A 23,637-nucleotide genomic window follows, 5' to 3' on the forward strand; every position below is an offset into this window, starting at 1 on the left:
ATCAGGCCATCGTGTCTCAAGATATGGTCTATAATGTTGTTCCGTCTTCTTATTGAGATTTTCATGAGGCTTCCCTTCTCTCCCTCTCTTTTTAGGACTTACTCATCTTTTACTCGGTCGATCCATCCGATCCTCATTATTCTTCTCGAAATATTATGCAAATATTAGTACCTTCATCCTACGGACACAACGATCTATTACAGGTGAAAATACAGGTGGAATAGCATTCAATACATAGTCTTCACGCGATAACCGTGGTAGCATCTCATTAAGCTTTAGTCTTTGATAGGGATGGTAGCTAGATAGGAGTATTCGTCAAGGGAAGTTACATTGTACTAACAACTAATGTACTACTCCTCCGGTCCTCCTCCTAATAACATTAATAAAAATAATAATCTTGTTTGTAGATAACTTGAGAACTCAGGTCTGTAAATTCCTCTCTTACGTTTAACCAAGTTGAAAATTCCCAAACAACCAAGCCCGAGATGGTGGATTATCCAACCATGCAATTCCCTAGTGCTAGGGGCCACTTCCTTTCCCTAGGTCACCTTGCTCTTGAGGATTTTTGGTTTCATGCGGAATGTGAATCTTGAGCCAGTCAATCGCCAGCCAAACGCTCTACTTACACAACCACAACGATCATCCTCTATTAAGGATATAGAGGAGAAGAATTACGTTAATATGAAAATGCTAAATGATGAAAATTAGATTGTTATCTACAATAGATGGGAGAGTAGCCGTATTCGATGGTTGCCCTATGATCGCGCATAGTGATCATCAATAAAACGAAACTTTTCGCTTAACTAAAAATGAGAAGCGGGTAACATACTCAAAGGTTCCAAAATAACCTCCCTTAGAGCAGTGAAAAATATTGCTGTTCGACATAGTTTTTTTTAACTTTTCATTATATAATATCTACTAATCCTAACTAGTAACTTACATTTTGTCAGATTCAGTGATGCGACTCTTTCCGCGCTCAATGCAGTCTGTCGTCGCGCCAATTAAGCTGCTGCTGATGTGGAGGATTACCGTGCTGCTGCAGCATAAACCTTTCCGTAGCTGCACGTAAAAAACGACTGCTAGACCGGAGCCTCTTCGTGCAACTGCTGACTGAACTAGCTAAGCAACGGTCCCATCGAATGTCTTCCAGTCAAATAGAGAGCGTATTGTTGGCGCGGGCAATCCGCTCTGGCTGGCGACGCGACGACCTTATTTACCTTAAAGTTTACATTCAGTATGGGATCAGTTTTTCATTATAATCTAGGTATTTAACTATTTCATTCACTTCCCTATCTCTATCTTAATTAAATAATACTGAAGTTGAGAAGTTCAATGCTGTCCTCAGCTTTTAGCTACTGTGCCGCCATCTTGAACGACCTTGTTCATTTTTACTCTGAGAATTTATGAAATAAAATTTCGTGACCCCAGCTGCCACCTTTTTTACTAATTACTTTTACTACCTTTGAACGTATAACTCCCGAAAAGTTGATTGGCAATAATTTACAACTTATATCAATATCGTTATAATTTTACTCATTTCTGTGTCAGAAGCGGATATAATTTTCAATTTATCTGAAAAAGTAAAAAAAAATTATTTTCCGAGATTCCGAGATTAGGGAAAATTTCTAACACGTTAGAAGTACCATATAAGTAGCAAAAAATTAGAAGTAGTAGGTGATTATACATTTTTCTTTGGGTAATTATAGCCGCATAAGTTTATATAAAAGGAATTGAAGTATATAATTATGAAATTACAGCAGCGGAAACGATACGGTTGTATAACATTCAATATATGGTCTTCACGCGATGAAGCACTAAGCTACTGGCCTATGTTCCGGGGTTCATACAGAGGGTAAAATCTTAAGAAAACGCCGCGTAATGAGAAGTGGCCTGGCCCTTGTAACTAGCCTTTTCGAGCCGAGCTCCTTCGCGGGAAGTTGCTTCTGGCTCTACGAAGGGTTTGAGATTTTCTCTTTCGCCCCGTACGGAGTTTTTTTTCGGCTCGGGACTGACCAGGTAGTCGCTTCCTCCCCTTAATGACCTTTCCTAGTGGGGATAATCCTCAACCCTTTTCCCCGAGAGCGGCCCATCCCGGCGTACTTTTGCGGTCAGTTAATTGTTACCAGTGCAATTTTAATTTTTTTTAATTGTTACTGTTGCATTAAATGTCAGTTCATCTATGTATTCCTTTCATTTTGCAATGCCTGTAGAACTTTTAAACGAAGTTCTACGGTTATTTTTATGGTTTTCAGCAAAACGGCATTACATCATGGACCAACAAATACTTTAAAGGGAATGAAATCTTTCAATGTTCCTTTCAATATCTATTATTTTAAAGCAAATTTGCTTGCATAAATATAAATTCATATTACGCACGAAATAAGAAAAAATACAAAACAGAATAAATTTCCCATCCTTCTTTTGCATCCGGGCTTTGGACCGGCGAAGTTTCAGACACATCGCTATCCGAGCCACCATCCTCGTCTTCACTGTCTGTTTGCGTGAGTATTTCCAGGATCGATTGATCCGTTACTAGCCGGGACATTTTCCCAGTGCAAGTTAAGTCCAGGAAATTTGCCTAACGCTCCTCTCGGCCAAGCAACCCCGAACAGGTCGAGAACGTAAGCAAAACTAACGAAAGCGAAACGAAAGGCACTTCAAGAAAAAAATCCTGGCTGTATAATTCCAAGAAAAAATGTAATTCCACCGAAACATCATTTGAAAAAAAAAATCCTTGCAGGAGGAGAAAGGGGAATGCATACATAACATTTACGGTTAAATTTGAATACACGCCAAGAAAATTTTCAAAAGAAAATTAGCTTTTCCGAGAAGGGTGAGGTTATCATCTTCCACGTACATATTTCCGTAGGAGAATACTTACACCAATATACTCTTGGGTCTTCCAGTTGGAGGATGATAAGTTTTTCCTAGAAAACATTAATGCGCTAATGTGTCCCGAAATAAGCCCGTGAGGGGCACAAAGCAGACCACCCGGATCCTGACCAGAGAAGCAAGATATGAGAGTAATTACCTGGGTGGTGCAGTTCTCTTTCATTCATGGTATGGGCTGCATCGCACAACAGGGTTCCACAGAAACCATCACAATAGGTAGCGGAATGCGTACAGATAGTTAACGGCTAAATTTGAATACACGCCAAGAAAATTTTGAAAAGAAAATGACCTATTCCGAGAAGAGTGAGGCTATCACCTTCCACGTACATATTTCAGTAGGAGAATACTTACACCAATATACTCTTGGGTCTTCCAGTTGGAGGATAATAAGTTTTTTCAAGAAAACATTAATGCGCTAATGTGTCCCGAACTAACTCTGTGAGGTGCAACCTGACCAGAGATCCAAGATATGAGAGTAACTACCTGGGTAGAGCAGTTGTCTTTCCTGCAATGGTATGGAATGCTTCTCACAACATGTGTCTACGTAAAACATTCCTTATCATACATTATCGTACATTAAATTTACGAATTTTTAGGATATGCATTAATCAGTATTTATAGCGAAATTCGTTTATAATACCTTTGTATTCAAAGGTTGGTAAGAGGTTATTAAAAATAGTCGCTGTAATTTTGGCTCACGACAAAGAACTGAGAGAATCATATTTTATTACATTACGAGGGCTTTTTTTCATAGAAGTTAAATCGAATATTCTATTGAATTTCACCGCAAATGTACATCTAGAATGTAGCTAACAAAATAACGTATTTTTTTAGATGTAAATCATTACAATATCGCTCCTACAAACTTGCTAGTGAGTTATAAAAATAACAATTAAACATTTAACCTTAGCGTCTCCAAAAATTGTTCTAGGTGATGATCAACTCCGTTAATATGAACGCTAGAATTCCGTTTAAAATTTGGAACCAATCAGCAGAACATACAGAATGTAATTCTTCGCATTGATTTTCAATAAATGCAACATGAACGTTTTTAGTTATTTTAACTTATAAACAAATAAGTGACCATGAGCACCTTCCTTGAGTGGGTCACTAAGTGCCGGGATGGGCCGAGATAATCCCCACGCGGACAATAGGAAAGGGTCGGACCTCTCACGCCGAGAGACCCTAAGGGCGGTTGGGACCCACTTGGCATTCTTGACCGCGAAATCGTGAAAACACGGCCTTTGGACTTTTGCTTCGAAAACGTCAAGCCGTGATAATCCGGCCTTCCTTCTTTAGCATCAGAAAATTCAGGCCGTGAAATAACGCCCTGCGTAGGGAAGAGGCTAGGAACTGGCCCTAACACACTGTGCGTGGACACCCATTTCATCCACATATGCTTTTCCTGCCCTGCCTTGACGGGAGACTTTAAAACAAGTACCTTTCTCATATATTGCGAGAAAGAAGTTTTTTCCTTCATATAGCATGACATGCATTGATGTCATGAAGTATAGTCAATGTGGGCAGCGTAATGCTTAAATTTATTAATGATTATTTTTTATGCTGCAAAAGCCGACTGTATTGACGTTTTCGTGAAACCAACGTCGTATATCTTCAATTATCGCATTTATTAATTATTGTCAGCATCAATTACTTTCATATTTTACCTTTAATCAACAATTCTTCTATTAATAAACCAGTACTGCCATAAGAGGCTTTATTAAACGTCTACTACTTTTAATTTCAGAAAATGTAGCATGCAAAACCTAGTTTTCCTGATCGTAATTCGATTAAGTACCATAAAAAGTGCACCATTTTGGGTTTTCAAGAAAAAGTCATCTCTTTCGTTTATTTTGCAAACTAAAGTTAAAAGTTGCGTGAGTTCTGCCCTCGACTGTTCAAACTCAAATATCAGTTGTAGGTACACAATAATAGAATCTGCGAAGGACAGGCATAGTCCTAAATACGGGCTGGAATACATGAACAAATATTGTGAAGGCCTGTCCATGTTGGTACGTTATATACTATTCGAACTTAAACACAGAATCATCCAGGCAGCGGAAACTTTGCATTATCATTCTTTGGCCGAAATAATTGTATCAACAGCATCTACATATATTTTACACGTTATATTAAGTACTTTTGACCTCTCAGAGAAATATTAGCGCCATTTATCCTTTTATCTAGTTATCCCTTATCATCGCAAGCACTTTCTAAGAAACTGTACCGCCTTCAATTTTGATATCCTGGAAACACGGTGAACTATGGTCACGCTACATTGAAATTTTCACGTGAACTATGCTAACTGTGACCCTGCGAAGAATATCTTTGACTCCATTGCAAAAATATATTTCATTCAAATTTGTATTCCTAACCAACACAGAAATTATTTCTTACCAGATATCCAGATGTCTGCAGATCACTTACCGTTCAGAAGATGACGATCTCTCGCCATCGTTAGTAGAAGTGATACTTAAAGATGGATCATTACAGAATTTTCCTGGGTATAAGAAATCATGACATGGGATCACCTTAAAAATAATATCCTTCCCCGATTGTTTGAAATCTTATCATTTATTTCCACACAATAAAAAATAAAACAGTCAACAATGCACACAGCATATCTTGAACGTCACCCTCGACTTGGGAGTGGGATATTTTCCCTGAAATCGTTTATTGATTTATTTTTGCATCCAAAAAATAAATAAATTCACCACAACTCTCCCCTTGAAAAAAAAAACACATCTGCATTTAATTCAAGGCACTTTTTCGGGTTTATATATTATCTTACAGGCACTCTTTTCATTAAATTTAGTAGATTTATAAAATTGATATAAAACTCTATAATTTTTATTTTATTTTCACATATTTTACTCTCATTTAAATACACATAATAAAATATATCTTTTTTGCGATGCACCCATCAGGGAAATTCGGGAAAGGATGGGTATATTGGTAGATACAAACGTAGGTACCCTAGTCAAGCACACATACATCAGGCATTCGGAAGGAATATATCATCTTTCACCGTGATTTTGGATCACAGCAATTTCATCTGCTGGGAACATATATATATATTTTACTGTAAAGCAAACATTTTTCCTAAAGGTACGTATCATATAACTTTTCAGTCATTTACAATCACTTCAACATCTACAAAACACCTCACCAAAAACAACTTGCAAAGTTCAAATAGTGCGTACTCAGTTTCGTTGATAGCATCATACACATATGAACTAAAACACTTGAAATACGTACATGATAACCAAGAAAAGGCATTTTAGCAGTTTAGTTTCAGTGCATCATACCATTTCAAAAAATTTATCTTCGTTGGATCCAACTGCTTGCCTTCGTCACCTATTCCTAAGTAGCACTGAACAATTTATTCTTTCGTCAAACGTAAATATTCTCATTGTATAGCACCTTCAGTAAATATGAGTAATTTTTTAAGAAGCTACTGAGTATACAATTCTTAAACTGAGGAAAACGAATTTTTAATGGAAACATAAGACAGTATATTACATCAACATTAAGTCTAATTAATGAATTTAAGAGAAAAGTAACGGAAAAGATAAATGGCTTCAGGATGTCTCTACGGCCTCAACTAATCAGTTTCACCCCTGACTACAAAGCGTTTCACAATTGTAAATATAGTTATAAATAAAATAGAAAAAATAATATAATAAATCACACTAAACTCTCAATAGAGTTTTATCATCTCTTTTAGTTATTTTTTTATCCTGGGGAATTTTAAAGTCGCGGGGATTAAATAGTTCTTTATAATTGGGATCCTAGGCCGAATCCAATCTTGAAATAAAATTACAAAATTAAAATTCCCTTAAAATATGATAATCGTCAATACTTTATACAGGTTGAGATATCATAAAACTGTAGGCCGCGAAGAAAGGACATTCGACAAATTTCGCATTGTATTGCAGTCAAATTCAATTTCTAATACTTCTCCTAAACAATATAAGGGCAGCTCTTGAAAACAGTCAAATGGATGAAAAAACTATGCAATATCAGGACATCCTCATTACTTCTCTATGAGAACATCAGTGCTTCTCTTTCTTCTTCAAGATGGTTCTTCCTCAGTAATATCTTGAAGAAGGAAGCGTTTTCACCCATACACTTACATGTTTCTCTTTGACCTTTAAAGCAAGTATTTTGAAAAGAATATGATTCCATTGTACATGAAACATTATTTAGCCAAGGCAAATGATGAATAGGATAGGCGAACTTATATCATTAAGTTGGAATTTCAAAAATGTCTACTGACAATAAGTTATAAAAACTTTAAATCGAATCATTTACCTTGTTATTTTACGAAGGGACTTCATTAGACAAGGAGAAGCTCAACGTTGAGTTAAAATTATGCAACACGGATGCGCACTTTCAACAAAAATGATTTTTAAAAATATTTTTCGTTTAAACTGGCATAGGACCGAAATTAATTTGCAATTGTTACCATCGTGTAGAATAAAGCTATAAAATTACTTCAGTCGGTGGAAATGTTGTCTTGGTTACGCTTTGCTCACAAAAACTAAAAATCAAATGCTGCACAGTATTCTCGTTCTCTCCCAAAAACACATAGATCAAGTTATGCCACAGTCGAACGTCGTCTCTTCACCGCCAACACTTTTTAAAGTCTCCTTTTCTCAATCATGAAAAATATACACTTTCAAAACTTCTTAATATATTTTTTGAACATTCCCTTTCCTTCCTTCTTGTCCAATCTCAAATCTCTCGCGGGCACCTTCATATCCTGGCCATGAAGCCGTTCGAAGCTTTCCACGGTGTGCTGTGATGGAACGACCTGCAGCCGATGAAGAAAATAAAAAGAGAGAGCATTGGATTAGTTATGTGGGAGAGAATCAGGCTGATTTGTGATCTACAAAAATCACAGTTATTAAACATGCAGGGTATATGAGCACGAATAAGCGTGCTACAATAAAATACTTAGAGCAGACAGTCTTCGCTCAAAATGAGTACTAATGTAATGCGAATCTCAGACATAATAGGGTTTTGAGCAATAATTCCCTCAAAACTAGAAACATTCACTTAAAAAATGTACTTTTCTTCCCTATACAGATAGAATGGCTGGTAAAATAATTTTTTATCTACCAAGAATAACGAATATATCTAATGAACCCTCAAAGACATTATAATATCATATTTTCGTCCAAATAACGAAAGGAAGTCATACCAATCGTAGTTAAGAAAATAAATACTTCAAAAGAATATAATTTTAATGGAGAATCGCTTAAGAATGAAGACTGCCTGGACTAAATTAGCATGCCAAAAATCCTTCCCTCACATGATCACACTAAAAATAGATTATTCACCTTACAAATACAAGTATTGTAACTAATTAAATAACAATGAAGAACTAAGCGTGTTAGTCAAAATTTTTAACAAAGCGTAAGTTAATGAAAGGGTACATTTATTTATTCAAATTGCCACATCCTAAACATGCAAGCATTGAAATGATAATGTATGGAAATACTTATCTTGTTTGGAAAAAAAAACAAAGGCAGCACAACAAGCAATGGACATGTAGAAGCAACTGAGATGAGTTTGAAATAGGCTCTTTAAATTTCAAAGCGTTGCCGTACCAAAACAATATTAAAAGGAAATTGAGAGAATCAATTTCTTTTTTTTTTCTTTATGCGTTTCATTCGAGTAGCTTGAAGGTGAAAAAAGCGACATCTGTTTTCCAATCCATCGGAAAAAAAGAAAGCAATGAGAAAAAGTGGACGGAAAAGAAGCAAAAAAAAACAAAAGAATCACATAAAATAAAGAGGATGAGAAAAAACTAATGAATCATTTCCTTACAGTAATTAGGCTTTTTGACTGTTGAGGGTGTGGCGAGGGAACGAAAATACTTCACCGAGACCCACATCTGAACATGGAAAAAAAGAGAAAAGACAGAAGGAGACATTTTTTCTCAAAAATAAAAAAAGGCTCAAACAATTCAAAGGCCCGTGTTGGTTTTGCACCGCCATGAAACCCTCATCTCAGTGCATGAAACTTTATGTCAATTCACCTGATCCCTTGATACGTTCAACAAAACTCTTTGAACAAGACTGTGTTACCATTTTTCATACTGACACGTTGTTGATATTTCCGGCTCAGGGTTGTCCACGGGGTGGGGTCGTTGAAGGCCGATGTTTCGCAGCATCCTTTGCTATATTCTTCAGGGTACATAGACGATTAATACCCAGGTGAGTGGTCCTATATCACATGGTGAATTAAACGAGCGTACGATAGATGGCAAAGGTTGGCTGTGAATACGTCGGCCTTCAAAGAGATCAACCAGTGGATAGCCCGACGGTTAAAAAATATTTTTCATCGAAAATATACCATATTCTGCATGCACTCAAGTATATGTTTACCAGAAACGTTTTCTCTTCAACTTTCCATGCGAACTGATGGCGTAGTTACTCTAAAAAAAATACTCGCGATTTACAATTAACTTTGAAACCTAAAGCGTCGATTCAACATTTCTATTTAATCTGGATTTTAGCTTATGCTTGAGTAGGTAAAAACTTTAGCTACAACATAAACCAACTTATTTTTAAATATTGCTTCCTGAGCGAGAAGGCAGCTTCCCTACGAAAGTAAAACTAGCACCTGAAATTCGTCTTGTTCACGGCATATTGAAACGTATACAAGAGAGATTGGGCCGACAGTGCTTAAGCCTTGATACCTAATAAATTAACCAATGAATTGAGTTTTGCGAAAACCATTTTTGCTGCAATGCTTACTCATTCAAACAATTCCAGAAAAGACAATAGTTAAGTTGTCACTTACTAATATGCTAAAATAATATCTTATGATTATACACATAGAATTAAGACATCTTCTTCATTAAATCGTGTTAGGCTTAACCTTAAATAACAGTTTATATATTATCCTGATTTACCGCGGAACCTCAGAGTTTGTCTGCTGTTGGTATAATTTGAGAGAATGTAAGTAAAAATGATAAGTATTAAAGGTCTAAGGCAAAATATAACCTAAAAACGTGTTATGGAAATAATTTGCGCACATGAAAATTTCGATTTCCGGAAAAAAAGCGCCTGATATAGAGTTTAGTGAAATTTTGCTGTTGTCATTCCAATAATTTAAGTTGAATGTGCAACAAAATGATCAGTTTCATAACAAATACCTCTCCATTCAGGATGTATTCTCTCCAGAACAATGTAATTAGATTATACTAACAACTCACTATGAATATTAATATAAATAAATTGGCTAAAAATAAAAAAACGGAGTGGAAGGAATAAAATTTCCGTTTCTGAAAAATAACAATAGCATTCCTTAAACTCAGGAAGAGGCCCCTGAAAAATCATAGTTATTGCGCACATAACGTTACCGCATGTTACATATTTTCAATGACAAACTTTATCGAAACAAAAGCGAAAAAAGTGATTTAGAGGGGGAAGAAATTCTTTTGCGTGTCTTTAAATTGCGAATAAATGTACATAGGAGCACCGAAATCCCTATAGGCAATGGGAAGAAGCAGCATAGCATTTATTTGCAATAGAATAATAGCGCACTTTGCAAACGAGTCACTTCTGTAATTGAAGAGACTGTGATTCCAAATTGTGTATGCAAATGTAAGCAACTGTAATAACACGTGCCTTGAACATTTAATTAGATTCAAAGCCTGCTATCGGGTCGCCCCTTTGTGATATGAATTGCGAAAGACACCCCCGTATGGATAATTAGTCGCTTTAAGGAAGGGTAATTGATATGCAATGGGATCAAAATGGGTATCACCGCATAGAGATGAGCTTTTAGCCGGAGGAAGTGGCTTATTTGTCGTCTCTTTCCGTGGCCACTGCCATTCCTTACACCTATCATACCCGTCCGTAGAAGGTTGCCAAGGAAAAGCGGCGAACGCCTGAGTTCCCACCCGAAAATAATTCACTGCATGTGTCTGTTATGATTTTATTACACCGAGTAGATGCATTATATTCCATAAGAGGATCCTAAAACACACTCTCGGAAACTCAATTATCTATACCTTGTAATATTTCCTCCAAAAATTAGTAAGGAGTAGGGAAAATATAATACAAATATGACAAGCTGAGCTTTTGAAAGTTACTATTATCAAGCAGAGGGACAGAATTAGTAATGCTAGAATCAAAAATAAGTTGCGGTGATTTTGATGATTGATTTGAAGCCCCTTTAGTGAGATATCGTGAAATTGAGCTCGACCCCCTCGCGAAAATCTCACGTGAGATGGTTAAAATGAATAATTTCAGTTTAAATGCGTTAACATATACACAATTGCGTTGGATTAATTAATGCAACAATTAGTTTGATTGAAATTAAATAATTTGATGTAACAATAGAATGTCAAAAATATGGACCCACCTTTTGGCTGGCCGGTAGCTAAACAATTGAAGAGCTATTGCACTACTTTGTGGCGTTTGCATAACCGCGATAGATATTATTGAATAGAATTTAGTCATATTTCTGGATGACTCTTGCATCTGCAGTCACTTTGATTTCACGCGAACCCAGTGTTACAATGAACGACCTGACCTGTTAAGAAAAACACCTTGTGGCGAGCGAAAACATCGTAAAATCCGTTGAAAGAGCTCATACGGCATGTCGTTTACATTTTAGCTCCATTAATTTCAACACTGCAGCCTAGGCTATCACTCATTTTGTTCAATTAAACCCAATTTTTTTAAATATTACTCAGAAAAAAATTACGCGATACTTGCCGGGACCCCCCCTTTCCCGAAGGTGAGATAAAACGAGAATCGGCTTGACCCCCTAAACGCCTCTCGTCAGTAATGGATAGCCCCCAAGGCACTTGTACACATTTATGGCTCCAATCCCTTCAAAACTAACGAACACAACCGTTACTTTGTCCGAAACCTTACAGAATATATCGGTGTATGTGACGGCCAATGTATGCCCTTGGGAGCTAACTCGGCGACCAAGACTCGTCATCATCATAGACTCATCTACATGTACGCCACTTGCTCACGACGCAACGCTAAAACCATAAATTTTAAAAAAATTCTTTTAACAGCAATGAAACCAATGAAGGAGTCTAGCATTGCACGTCTGGGTATTTCTGTTAAATATAAGCATGACTCTCGCAACTGCAGTCACTTTGATTTCACGCGAACCCAGTGTTACAATGAGCGACCTGACCTGTTAAGAAAAACACCTTGTGGCGAGTGAAAACATCGTAAAATCCGTTGAAAGAGTTCATACGGCATGTCGTTTACATTTTAGCTCCATTAATTTCAACACTGCGGCCTAGGCAGTCAAATTATAGCGCAAAAACCATTCCAATTGAATAGGTGACGTTTATTTCCGCAATGAATATGTAAGGAACAGCAAAAAATGTGTTACTGAGTCTATAAGTTATCTCACCTAGAATATACACCATATAATTCTCATACTTAATTCGAATATAAAACTTCGTCCCACTTCTATTCGCACTTGAAGCAAAGACACCTCTTCCAATATTAAATCCGCAGCAGATTTCGTATTTTGCGATGAATATTAGTTTCACATTCCCTTCTCGAACGTGTAATTTATTTTTAATATTTTTCTATCGAAATATCAATAAACACCTGAAAAATCATAGTTAAGTGCGATGGCATAATTACCGGAACTATTTTAAGGCTGAGAATAATGCTCTTCTTTCGCGTTTTCTACCGCGTTGTCTCGAAGGAACTGAAAATATCTTTAAAGATCATCCCAGTACTCTCCTTCGGGAAGAAGTAGATGTCAAATATCCGAAAGATTAGCTGTCATTAATCTAGACCGCGGAAGCCTAGAATCTAACCTATGAGCAGAGAATAATTGCAAACTTTTATTTAACTAATTCTAAGCTATTATTGCGTATATTTATCGAGGAGTGATGCAGATATTAGCTCCACAATTATACATTAATTTCCATTGGAAAAAATTCTCCTGGTCCGGGAATGGATCCACGGACCTGAAGCTTTCCTGGCCACTGCGCAGACCACTACGATATCCAGGTTTTTTAATTCCCTTAAGGCAATACCGAGGCACAACGTCATAGGTGTCGGGCCCTTGCTGTCCGTCAAGGATGATAACATGAGGGTTTACGGCCCCATAACAGCGCTAAACGCTACTCTTGACGGTTAATGTAGTTTACTTCAATTCTGCCACGTGACAGCGCCAGTGGCCCTGAAAGCCAAAGGTCCGTCTTTCGATTCCCAGTCCAAGGAAATTTTTTCTCTTGGCAATTACTGTGAATTTCACCGCCGTTCACGCGGCAGGTTTGAAATAAATCACATCCATAAGTATACTAAATAGTTAATAATAAATGAGGTTTTTTAAGAGTATTTTACGCCTTGTTCTTAGCTTTCGATTTGTATGAAAAAAGAAGGTCGGCTCACCTGTGCTGCTTGAGGTTGTCCTGCCTCTTGAAGGTCTTTCCGCAGAGCTCGCAGGTGAACGTGACGTCGTCCTTGTGCGACCGCTCGTGGATCATGAGGTTGTAGGGCTTGGTGAACCGCCGCTGGCAGTACTTGCACACGAACTCGCACTTGGTCCTCATCTTGCGCCGAACTTCTCCGCCGCTGCCCGCTCCGCCTCCGCCGCCCTCGCCGGCTCCGCTGCCGCTACCGCCGCGACCCGCTCGCTCCTCCGTATCGACCGGCATTATGGCGAACATCTTAGCGCTTCTTGCGTGCACGGAGAGCCCTTGCTTTAGTCACAACCTACTTCCTTTTTCTCTAATTTTTTTTTTGCTTTTCCCAAATATTTGGGGCACCCAACACCCAACATTTTTCCGATGAAAACTTCCGCGGTAGAGTGGTTTCGATGTCTTAATGATTTATTTTGTTTTTCATCGCGTTGATTGGTGTTTAGAGTGATTTTCACCCAAGTTGACATCATTTTGGGTAAAAAGTGCTAATTTTGGCGTGTTCGGCCGGTGTCAGTATTAATCATGTGTCACCAATAATGCTCAACCCCGTCAAGAAGGATTTTAATTATTAACCTTTGTGAAAGAATTGTTTATCATGATTCTTTCATTTTAAAAGAGGAATATCTTTATATTTCACTATAAAGGAATTCGTAAGTGGATAAAACTGAGGGCTAACACCACAGAGAGTGAGGATTGAGGGGTTTGAACCCTGACCCTAGGATTTTTCGACTATTTTGAAAATTTTTGCTCTCTTCCTTTGAACCCACATTAAAGTTCAACCCCAACTGAGGTGAATACCCTCTAAAGCTAGTGATGAAGTAAAGCGATATTCTTAATACGGCCTTGCTGTGAGAACAATCAAAAATATCCACTTTTTACTTGAAGATGCTATCTAGGTATCAGAAAAAAACCACCTGTTCCAAACACCAATCAAAGCGAAGAAAAACTGAAAACCATGAAGGCATCAAAACATCTCCATCTTCGACCAATTTTTTTCACACGTGAACCCCAAAATTACTCGGAGGTATTACTCCTCTTTGTACAGAATGAACTACATTGACACCCCATGGAATATTAATTAAATCACCGCGGGCTAATTGATTACTCCCAGTTCCCCCTGCAGAACCAGCGCGCATGCTTTCGGGGAATCAATAATGCTTCTGTAACACTCTTCTTTGGTTGAGGGCTCACTTAAATATTACGCGAATGAGGACTGTTTTTGATGGTGTAAACTCCTTGTAACATCAAATGGACCTTTAACCTATAATTATTGACGCATTGATAGCAGCAAAAATGTTTCCCAAAAAATAAACCTTAAGCTTACATTCAACAAAAATATTGCCTACTGCATCTATATTATCGAACCGATTTAATCTTCCTGAAACAATATGTTTGCTTCCATTTAATTTAAAGAAACCCTGGCAAGAACTAATAATCTAGCTTTAGGTAATCCTCAAAGTATTTTTTTACTTAGGAGCGCTTTCAATTAAAAACTAAACAAATTAAATCTTTTTTGTGTGAAATAATCTTTGACCCCAAAAAACGTTTTAACGAATTTACTCCTACGTAATGAGACAAATAATAAGCAATAAATAATTATAGTACCATATTATAGAAATTCTTCGTACAAAGGAATGAGCCACAGGTCAGGTGGTCCAACCCAAGAATATATCCAATAAAATGATATGAATACACGTGTGCAAAATTATCTTACTTTTACCTCTCAAATAGGACATGATGTTACAGGATAACCATTCAAACTTCAAAAGGCTATTTAAATCGAGCAATAGTAAGTGTATAATCATTGGAGAAAAATGAAGGAAATTGACTCTTTCTTGCTAAGAAAAACGGTATGCTTTCAATGTACAATCTCAAATAAGTATGAAAAAGCTAGAATTCTAATTAGAGTAGAATTTACAAGTATCATTCTTGACCCAAAAGTTATTCTTCATCTGAATTATCTGAATTCTGATCGATTTATTATATGGTGTATTTATGAAAGCTATCAATATAAATCATGAAAACATCCATTGTAGATATTATGGTAAGATCTACACCAAAAAATGACATGTAAAACTGTGATATAGCACCTATAAGGGAAAATAAATTTAAGGCGTAGATGTGCCAACTACGCATGAATTCTTGCATTTTGGATTTCTTCAAATTATTCAATATGAATATGGAACTAAGGCTCAAGACGAAATTATACAAAACTACTGAAGAATACATCAGAATATAGCCTGAAAGAATATTACTGTAACGAACTCAATGGTAACACGTTAATCAATGAATTGCAATGGACATAATCTTCTGTAAGGGATATTACGTACAGAGAGAACTCATCCTAATAGTAAGGAGAAAAAGTGTTCCCTAACTTGATTGCCCCGAAATGCTGGTTTCTGCAGTTTCACCTGAGCATCATCATTCATCAACGCCATGAATGATTGCTAAATCTTCCCAACCAAAATTTTAATGGTGCGTTTTCCTATCCATAGAAGGTGGCGGCCGTACCAAAGTAGGTTGTGACTATTTCTAAAGGCTCCATGCATACCACAATATTACAATCACAGTGCAAACTCTCTAACAATAGAAAAGCCATAGCACACAGAAGTAAAATAATTTTAAGTCCCTTATAAGTTAAACATACGATTGATTAATTTCTTATTATATTTCTTCAATTATTATCACCTTTTTTCAACTAACAAAAATATAACTGCAAAGCAAATATTGAAAAGAAAACCGATTTATTGACAAGATCACTTGTAGTCATGATCCAATAATTATTTTCGGGTATTTCAACTATTAATTACGCAGTAATGACGCGGATGGAAAATTATTTCCATATTATATTCGTCGCTTTAGAACCTAAGGAATTTTCCTATTCTTCGAGGAAGTAATTCACTCTTAAAGTAGAAATAACATTTATTTTTCAATATTCTCACAAAGCAAATTTTCAGAGAGGAATCTGTTCAAAAATTTATAATGATAAGTTTCTATATAATGCTCGCAATAATTTTAAGAAGTAATTCTACAACATCTTCATTTTCCTTCCTATCTCCATATTACTACTACTATGTCCTACACTTCTTCACAATGAAGAGTTTGAAAAGTATATGGTATGGCTTTTCGACATGACAAGAGATGAAGGTTATAACAAAACGAAACAATCACCAAGAATGAGATTCAAATAAACCTGTACATCCATTACCAAAGAAATTGTTAATTGACAGAGCGTCAGTGAGCGCTCCAAATCCATGCATTTCTCTGCAGTGCCATGCTCGTATGTTCATTCGAACATCTTTTCTTTTACTTTTTTCTCAAAATTACTTTTATATACTACAAAGCAATTACATTCACTTACTCAATCTTTTTAAAGCTCAAACATTTATCTTGCTTACTTACTCATACTGTTCCAATTAAAAAAAAAACATCCACATCAAGTTAGATTGGCCTGCAGAAATTTCCATTGACGAGGAGTAGAAATGATTTTAAATTATGCTGGAACTCATGTTAAGACTGAAGACTAGAATAACAATTAGTTTTACAGTATAATTTATAGAACTCTTCAATTTCTTGAATATTATCGCGTAGACAATATTAAAAAACAGTAAATTAAATAACAAATTGAAAACGGTGGGTTGGCGAAATTATTAATCCATTTAGATATTTCCTCATTATTTCACAACGTGAAATTGATCTTTTATCCGTGTTTGTTAATGCAATGAAAGAAAACACAGTGAGATATGAGGGGAAAATCCTTCATGCAACAGATGAAAGTTTTAGTGAGAACAAAAGTCCATTATTCTTCATGAGTTACCGTAAGTTTCATTAATGTCAATTGAGAATAATTTTAGTGAATTCTAGCTTTGAGTTAAATTTGTGAAAGCTTTGGCTATTCCAAAAATGAAAACCCACATTCTTCCACCGTAGAAGTTTAAAAGTTTATATGCATTATTTTTAGCTCACAGTTTATTTAACGAAATAACTATGACCGCCATATTGTATGTGCAAAAAAAAGGGTGCCAGTTCTATTCTCAAAATTGGCCTCGCCGTTCGGCTGGCTCTTTCCTATTGTAAGTTTCTTTTACAAACTATAATGACTACTCACCTCCTGTTCTCCCTTTGTCTCCTGCACTCCCACTTCCCGCTCTCCTCCTTAATTGTTCTTCCCTCTAATTGTGTCGCGCTTAATCGGGAGGAGACGGGGATGAAGAATATTTCAAGGGCTACTCGTGGAGACTTCAACGCCTAAGGAGACTTCAACGGTCGTTAAGAAAATCGCCAAATGATTTCCCGAGCTGATGTCCTCTGGAACGGCCACCTGTAAAAATCATTGAACACCAACGTTAAGATTATACTGCAGTCTTCCGCGACGTCTAGTATCAGAGTTTCTCTTCCGGGTATACGTAACGGTAGTAGCCTTTTCGTGACAACAGTTTCGTCCTCAGTTCTGGAAACGAAAATGTTGCCACGAAAAGACAATTAACGCGACGTATACTCGAAATATGGACACCAACGTTAAGAGCCATCAAGAGAAAATATTGTTACGGAGATATGCGTGAATTACTACGAGAAAAAGTTCCTCTGAGCCGGGAATCGAACCGCGGACCTTTGGATTTTCGAGCCGTTGCGTAAATCACTACGCTATCCAAGTTCCTAAATTCCCAAGGCAACTGTAGCGAGGCTTATGGTACTAGATGTTAGTTAAAAGAGTTTCACTTGTTAAGGAGAGTTTCACTCTCTGATTAGACACGTAAACAGATGTGCTCTTTCATGCATTTTACCACTGAGGCAGTTGGTACCAACATTAACTTAGACCGCTGACGTAAGATTTTTTAAATTTACACCTGAGGAACCCATTTGTATTGTGGTTTTTAGCTAGTTGTTTCAAATATGCGCTTGCGCAGAGAGACTTATGTGAGGTGTGACGTTAGCAATATATGGCAAAATCCTCATGATCAAAGATATAACTCAATGAAAACAAAACTTACTTAACGCCGGAACTTTTTCGCCAGGTGCCTATTGTGGAGTTTTGTGAAAGGTCCAAAATAGGTTTTGGATACGTGAGTCGGCAGCTTACCCTGACTGAGACGTTAGCGAGCGAATTACAACTATTCCATTCCTGAGCCCAAATGTACTGGAAGGGCACGGGAGTGATTTAATGATATTCAGACATTCATAAGACTTCGCTAGGGATATGAACTCAGGACGCTTGATATAGTGCTTAGCCACCTCATTGTCAAAACTCTAGGAGCCTTTTTGCTTTCTTGTGGGTATATTTTCCTATTACACCTATTTTGCAGTGTTTATAATATTTCCGCCAATATAATATTACAATAACTGGCAAATAAATTTTTTGCAATACTGGGAATAGAGTGGTGACACCGGATCCCGGAGAAAATATATGCACGGACATAAGTGGAAACCTGAAGTCCCATTAAGGGCTAATGCATTTCACCACCAAGCGCAGGAAACCTCAAACTGATGAAGGCAAGCTATCACTTGCCAACCCGCCCACTGGAGCCTGCGGGAATGACCCGTGGGACACGGCCGTTAAGGCGGTAGCTACGTTCGTTTTAATCAGCCCAAGGACCCATTTTCCTCGTAAACGTCTATTAAACAATTCCTCGTTACCCGCACCCATTTCTCAATCCCTTTGCACTGCGGTTGCCTCGGGGAAGGACGCGGGTACCAGCGGGAGGAATAACCAAAGGGACTGACTCCTGGCCAACTTTCTTCTTTTCCTCACCCCATTTCAGTCAAGCCGACATCTTAAATTTCCAATTAGCCCACCGGGAGCATTCGCCCTTGGCGGAACGGAAACACTTTCGCGGCGGCCAGCAAGGGGGCGCCACCACAAACGAGCCGACCGAGTTAATTCCGTTTTAATTTTCCCCTTCCTCTCGGAGCGACCACGCCCACTTCGGCAACCCCTGCCCGTTTGCGTCCCCTAGGGGAGAGAAAATTACTATATAGACGTCGGGGAGGTGAGTTCTCGCCTCTTTAAATTAGAGCGGCTCTCAACTCCCTCGAAACTCATGAGGTTGAGGGGTAAAGTTTTTCGAAGAATGGATCGGTACGATTCGTCATCAATCTTTCACTCTGCTTTGCTTTCCTTTCTCGTTTTGGCGACCGCGTCGCCTAAGTCGGAAATGGCCTATATTGATCCTGCGGTCACCGTTTGCCAGATCCTAAGAAATATTACGTTTCGCATGGCAGGAGATATATATTTCCGAGTAGGGTCGGAGATGCTCCCGCACAGGTAACTGCCACTTTACTACGCAGCCGAAAGGAAAAACCCTACGGAGATGACGGTTCATCTCATCCCTCTTTCCATTACACCAATGGTTATTCTGCATCCTTCTTCCGGAATTCTGAAACTGATCACGAATAAAATCTATGCTTAGATTGCTGGAGACATTGTAAAACAATCCATTCAAAATATAAAATCATTTCGGAACCGCATACATTTTCACACGCGAAATAATCCCTTAGTTGGGGAGATATACTGTCGACCGGATTGAGAAAAGATTCGTTTTCTTCCTAAAGAAAAAAATGTCAAAAAAGAAAATGCGTTACAATCAAAATCTCTAATATAAATGATATTATTTTTTGAGTTCATTTCTAGTGCTGTTACGCCACATGCCAATTGATGCGGTTTTCACCAAAGTAGCTAATGCAACACACCAATGAGAGGGCGCTTAACATCTATATTGCCTGCGTAATATTTGGTTGTAATTAATGTTGACTTTGAAACGACGAAAACTATTTATAAACCCGATTCTTTAAAGAATTATATCATACAGCATTCTTCGTATATGATATAAGCTAGAATAACTTTATTATTTCTCCCCTTGTTTTGTTATTTACGGAATGACGCCGAAATGATAAATTAACGCTTATTCAAATTTCTAGACAGTATTGCAAAATATGCATAGCTTGCCCTCACACGAGTGAATCGAAGTGGATAGATCAAAAACTTATTTGACCTATGCCGTGCTCCATTGCAATATTGTTTCGAGGCAGGCGGGGTAACTATTTCCCAGCGGGGTAGAGAATAAAAACGTCTCTGCCCCTTAACTACACCACCATGAGAATGGATCCCCCTCTATGACTCAAATCATCTTTAACCTCATTTGAAGCACTCATCCTCCCACCAACTTTTCCTCAGGTGATTTCAGGTTCGCTTTCAGAGGTAGGAGGAAAGGTTTCTACCCATTCCAGTAACCTCGAACCTCCGGAGCTGCTTTCTCGGAAACGATACTGGCGGAATGGTTGGGTGAGAACCAAGGAAGGAGTAGGCAAAGCAAACAACACGGGCTAAAACTTCAGCCTGAAAAAGCATTTGTTCAGGTCAACAAAAGGACCTTTCTCTAAGTTCCAACCCTCATTTCCGTCCTTTTCAGGTTTTTAAACCTTTTTATCTCGGTAGCTGGGGAGGAAGCCATAGTTTTTGCCATTGCTTCTCAAACCCTGAAACATGGCATCCAGTCCCCACACAAAAGAGGTTCCCAGACCGCCCGAAAGAGATAAGGGTAAATAAACAGCTCATTTATCTCTAGAGGATTTGGAACTGATACGAACAAATAATGAAATTGAATAGCTCTGAGGTTCTTGTGAGTCGAGGGCGCAATCGTTTTCACCGCCAGCAGTGTCACCTTTCCGGGGAATATGGGAAACTAAAACCATCCTCCACTGAATTTAATTTAGACAGCAACGCAAATATTTATCTATTCAATTTCCTGTTCCAGTTTAGTTCCAAATTTATCGGGTATAATCGTAACTTGAAAACAATTATTTTCTTTCAACTATAATAAAGCATTCATGATTCATTATTCGATTGAATCAACAACAAAACCGTCCACAATGAGGGCATAAAATGTACTCTACAAGAACAACAGCCCATATAACGAATATTCACACGTTTGATCACATGGTTTAATGGTTAAATTATTCAAGGCTAAATAAATGTAATGATAAAGATTTTATTCCACACATATTTATTCGGTCTTTCAGAACACATACGAGACTATCGTGTCACTATCCAGAGGAAACTTTCTCTCTTCCTCATGTAACATAATGTAAACAAGCCACCATGTTGTTTGTAAATAATTTAAAACTAACAATGGTAGTGAGGGACGGGGAGATTGTTGTGAACGGAAAAAAGGAGTCGTGTATGGAGAGAAAGAGGAGGTAGACGTGTTATAAAGAAAGATCGGGAGAAAGACTAAAGTAGCGGTGTATTGAGAGAGCGGAGGAAGAAATACGGCAGAATTCAAGATCGGCAGGGAGAGGGAGAGAACGCAGAGAAAAGGAGGCGCCTACGAGAGGAGAAGAGAACGGGAGGAAGAGATACGGCAGAACTCAAGACCCCCACACTGGTGCAATTCATGGCGGTGGTTCCGTGAGTGGTAGTACGGATAATATAAATGGGATTGTGATAGTAATGGTGGCTTTTTGATGTTGTTTTTTGTTCCCAAGTTTCAAAATATAGAGCTTGTTTTTGAATTGTACTGAAATTATTTGTTAAGTTAGAAGTGGATATTACAAAAAACGTTACACTCATGATAATGATATGTGAGAGTTGAAAACGATCGAGGTTGTACCGAATAATACTTTGTGGGCTACACAAAGTTGTAATTTTATTTGTTGAACAATGAGCAAGTTCCACAAAGCTAAATCGTAAACAATAACTGATGTTTGGACCCGAAGACGGGAGCTGGAACGCGCCCGAAACTGTGGTCCGCAAAACATGAATCAACGCGGAGTAAACCCGGAAAACCATCACCAATAACAGATGTTAATCAAGTTTTTTAATCAAAATCTGGTGTAATAATTTGATTTCTGCGTATAATTATTTGAATATTTGTGTTAGATTTACATTATTCATTTCATCGACCAATGCTTCAACATTTATTATCAGCTTTCAATATTTCCAGGTTGAGTGGTTAGAAATAATTAATAGCTAACTAATAAAAATGAAATTTGCAGCGTCTATAGCGTTTATTTAACTGCAATCAGAGGAAAATTTCAAAAACAGAAGCAAGAACAGATTTTTGAAATATAATGGGGCCAGCAAAAAAAATCTCCCGTATTAATTGTGCCAATAAAATGATCCAGCAATGGGTAAAAATTAAAATACTGATGTCACATCCCTTTCTTATTACGCTCTCTACATTTTTAGTTGGAACTTTAAAAAAAAAGATTATTTCATAAATTTCTCAATTGTCTTCGCAAACAAAACTGCTGGCCACCGAACAGAACTGTGTTGGTGGGCCACCATTGGAACTGAAAGACCCCCATTGTGCCCTTCAATGCCCATTGCCGCAATCAGTTGAAAAAGGATCATTTTATTCCGCGAGCATAATGCGGACCGAAACACCGTGATCCAATAGCCGACGGAAACCAAAGTGAAGCGGTATAAAACCTTTTATTTATCGCAGTCCCTTCACACGTCCTTTCTCATTCTCTTGGCACAATCCTGCATGATACCCTAAACCTTAAAGACGACCACCCGGATATTTTTTTCCTCCGAATACGAAAACACGATTTCTGACCACGCACATGCGGACGATGAAATAGGAAGGGAAAGTGAAGGTGTTTTTCAACGGATAAAAAAAATAAAACCATCCGAAATCTTTCGGTAGACCAGTTCAATTCGGCTCGTGGTAACACTATACTTTCCTCCTTTATGTATTCCTCAACCGAGCCCAAGCCTCACACAATCCACATCGTCTAAACTTGTTACGCCTCCCAGCAATCAACCGGAATTTCCTCTTCGCCTTACACCGATGCCCTCATCTTAGCTCGCGCCAATAAAAGATTGTAAGAAGCCGGCGGTGGGTTCGGAGGCACTCCGTTAGGCTGACCATAAGAGGAGAGGATATCCGGATGCCTTTGAACAATACCCACTAGAATAAAAGGCCCAGGCAGACGGTCGTGTAGATTATTGGCTGGCGCCGGGGGCCATATAGATCTCGCTGGCTTCGCTTTATTCCCATCCAATGCGTTCCATCACCCCTGTTTTAATCCACAATTAACCTTGAGGGCACTCCTGGTGCTAAATTTTTGAGCCTCCTACCATTCCCCAAGACCGGCTCATCCAGAAAAAAAGATCGTTTTGTTGTCTTCACAGCGGCTGCCCAAACACAGGTATCATTAGAGCTGTCTCATTTTCACGCGGGTATCAATAATGAATCACCCATATTCATACGCGGTGATTATAATCAATGAACAGAGTATCTTTCACTTGATTTAATGATTCGAAGCTGTATAAATGAAATGTGAATCAATAAAAAACTGTTATAAAGGTT

General features: G+C 37.9%; 1 protein-coding gene across 3 annotated transcripts in view; it reads right to left on the reverse strand.

Annotated features, from left to right (window-relative positions):
• Positions 1 to 5,446: 5,446 nt before the first annotated feature.
• Positions 5,447 to 23,637, reverse strand: part of LOC124163746 (protein drumstick-like) — a 120,823-nt gene continuing 102,632 nt past the window's right edge. The window contains exons 2-5 of one of the 3 annotated variants that reach the window (XR_006865835.1): positions 17,433 to 17,645; positions 13,293 to 13,580; positions 8,728 to 8,794; positions 5,447 to 7,708 (exon numbers count right to left, since the gene is read on the reverse strand). Coding sequence is in view for 2 of the 3 variants with exons in the window: in XM_046540824.1 (XP_046396780.1) it covers positions 7,651 to 7,708; positions 13,293 to 13,570 (336 nt within the window). In the remaining variant the exon portion in view is untranslated. The remainder of the gene's footprint in view (positions 7,709 to 8,727; positions 8,795 to 13,292; positions 13,581 to 17,432; positions 17,646 to 23,637) is intronic. The other 2 variants (XM_046540824.1, XM_046540823.1) reach the window with 2 other exon arrangements.

This window comes from Ischnura elegans, chromosome 8 (assembly GCF_921293095.1).
Source record: "Ischnura elegans chromosome 8, ioIscEleg1.1, whole genome shotgun sequence".
Lineage (NCBI taxonomy): Eukaryota > Metazoa > Arthropoda > Insecta > Odonata > Coenagrionidae > Ischnura > Ischnura elegans.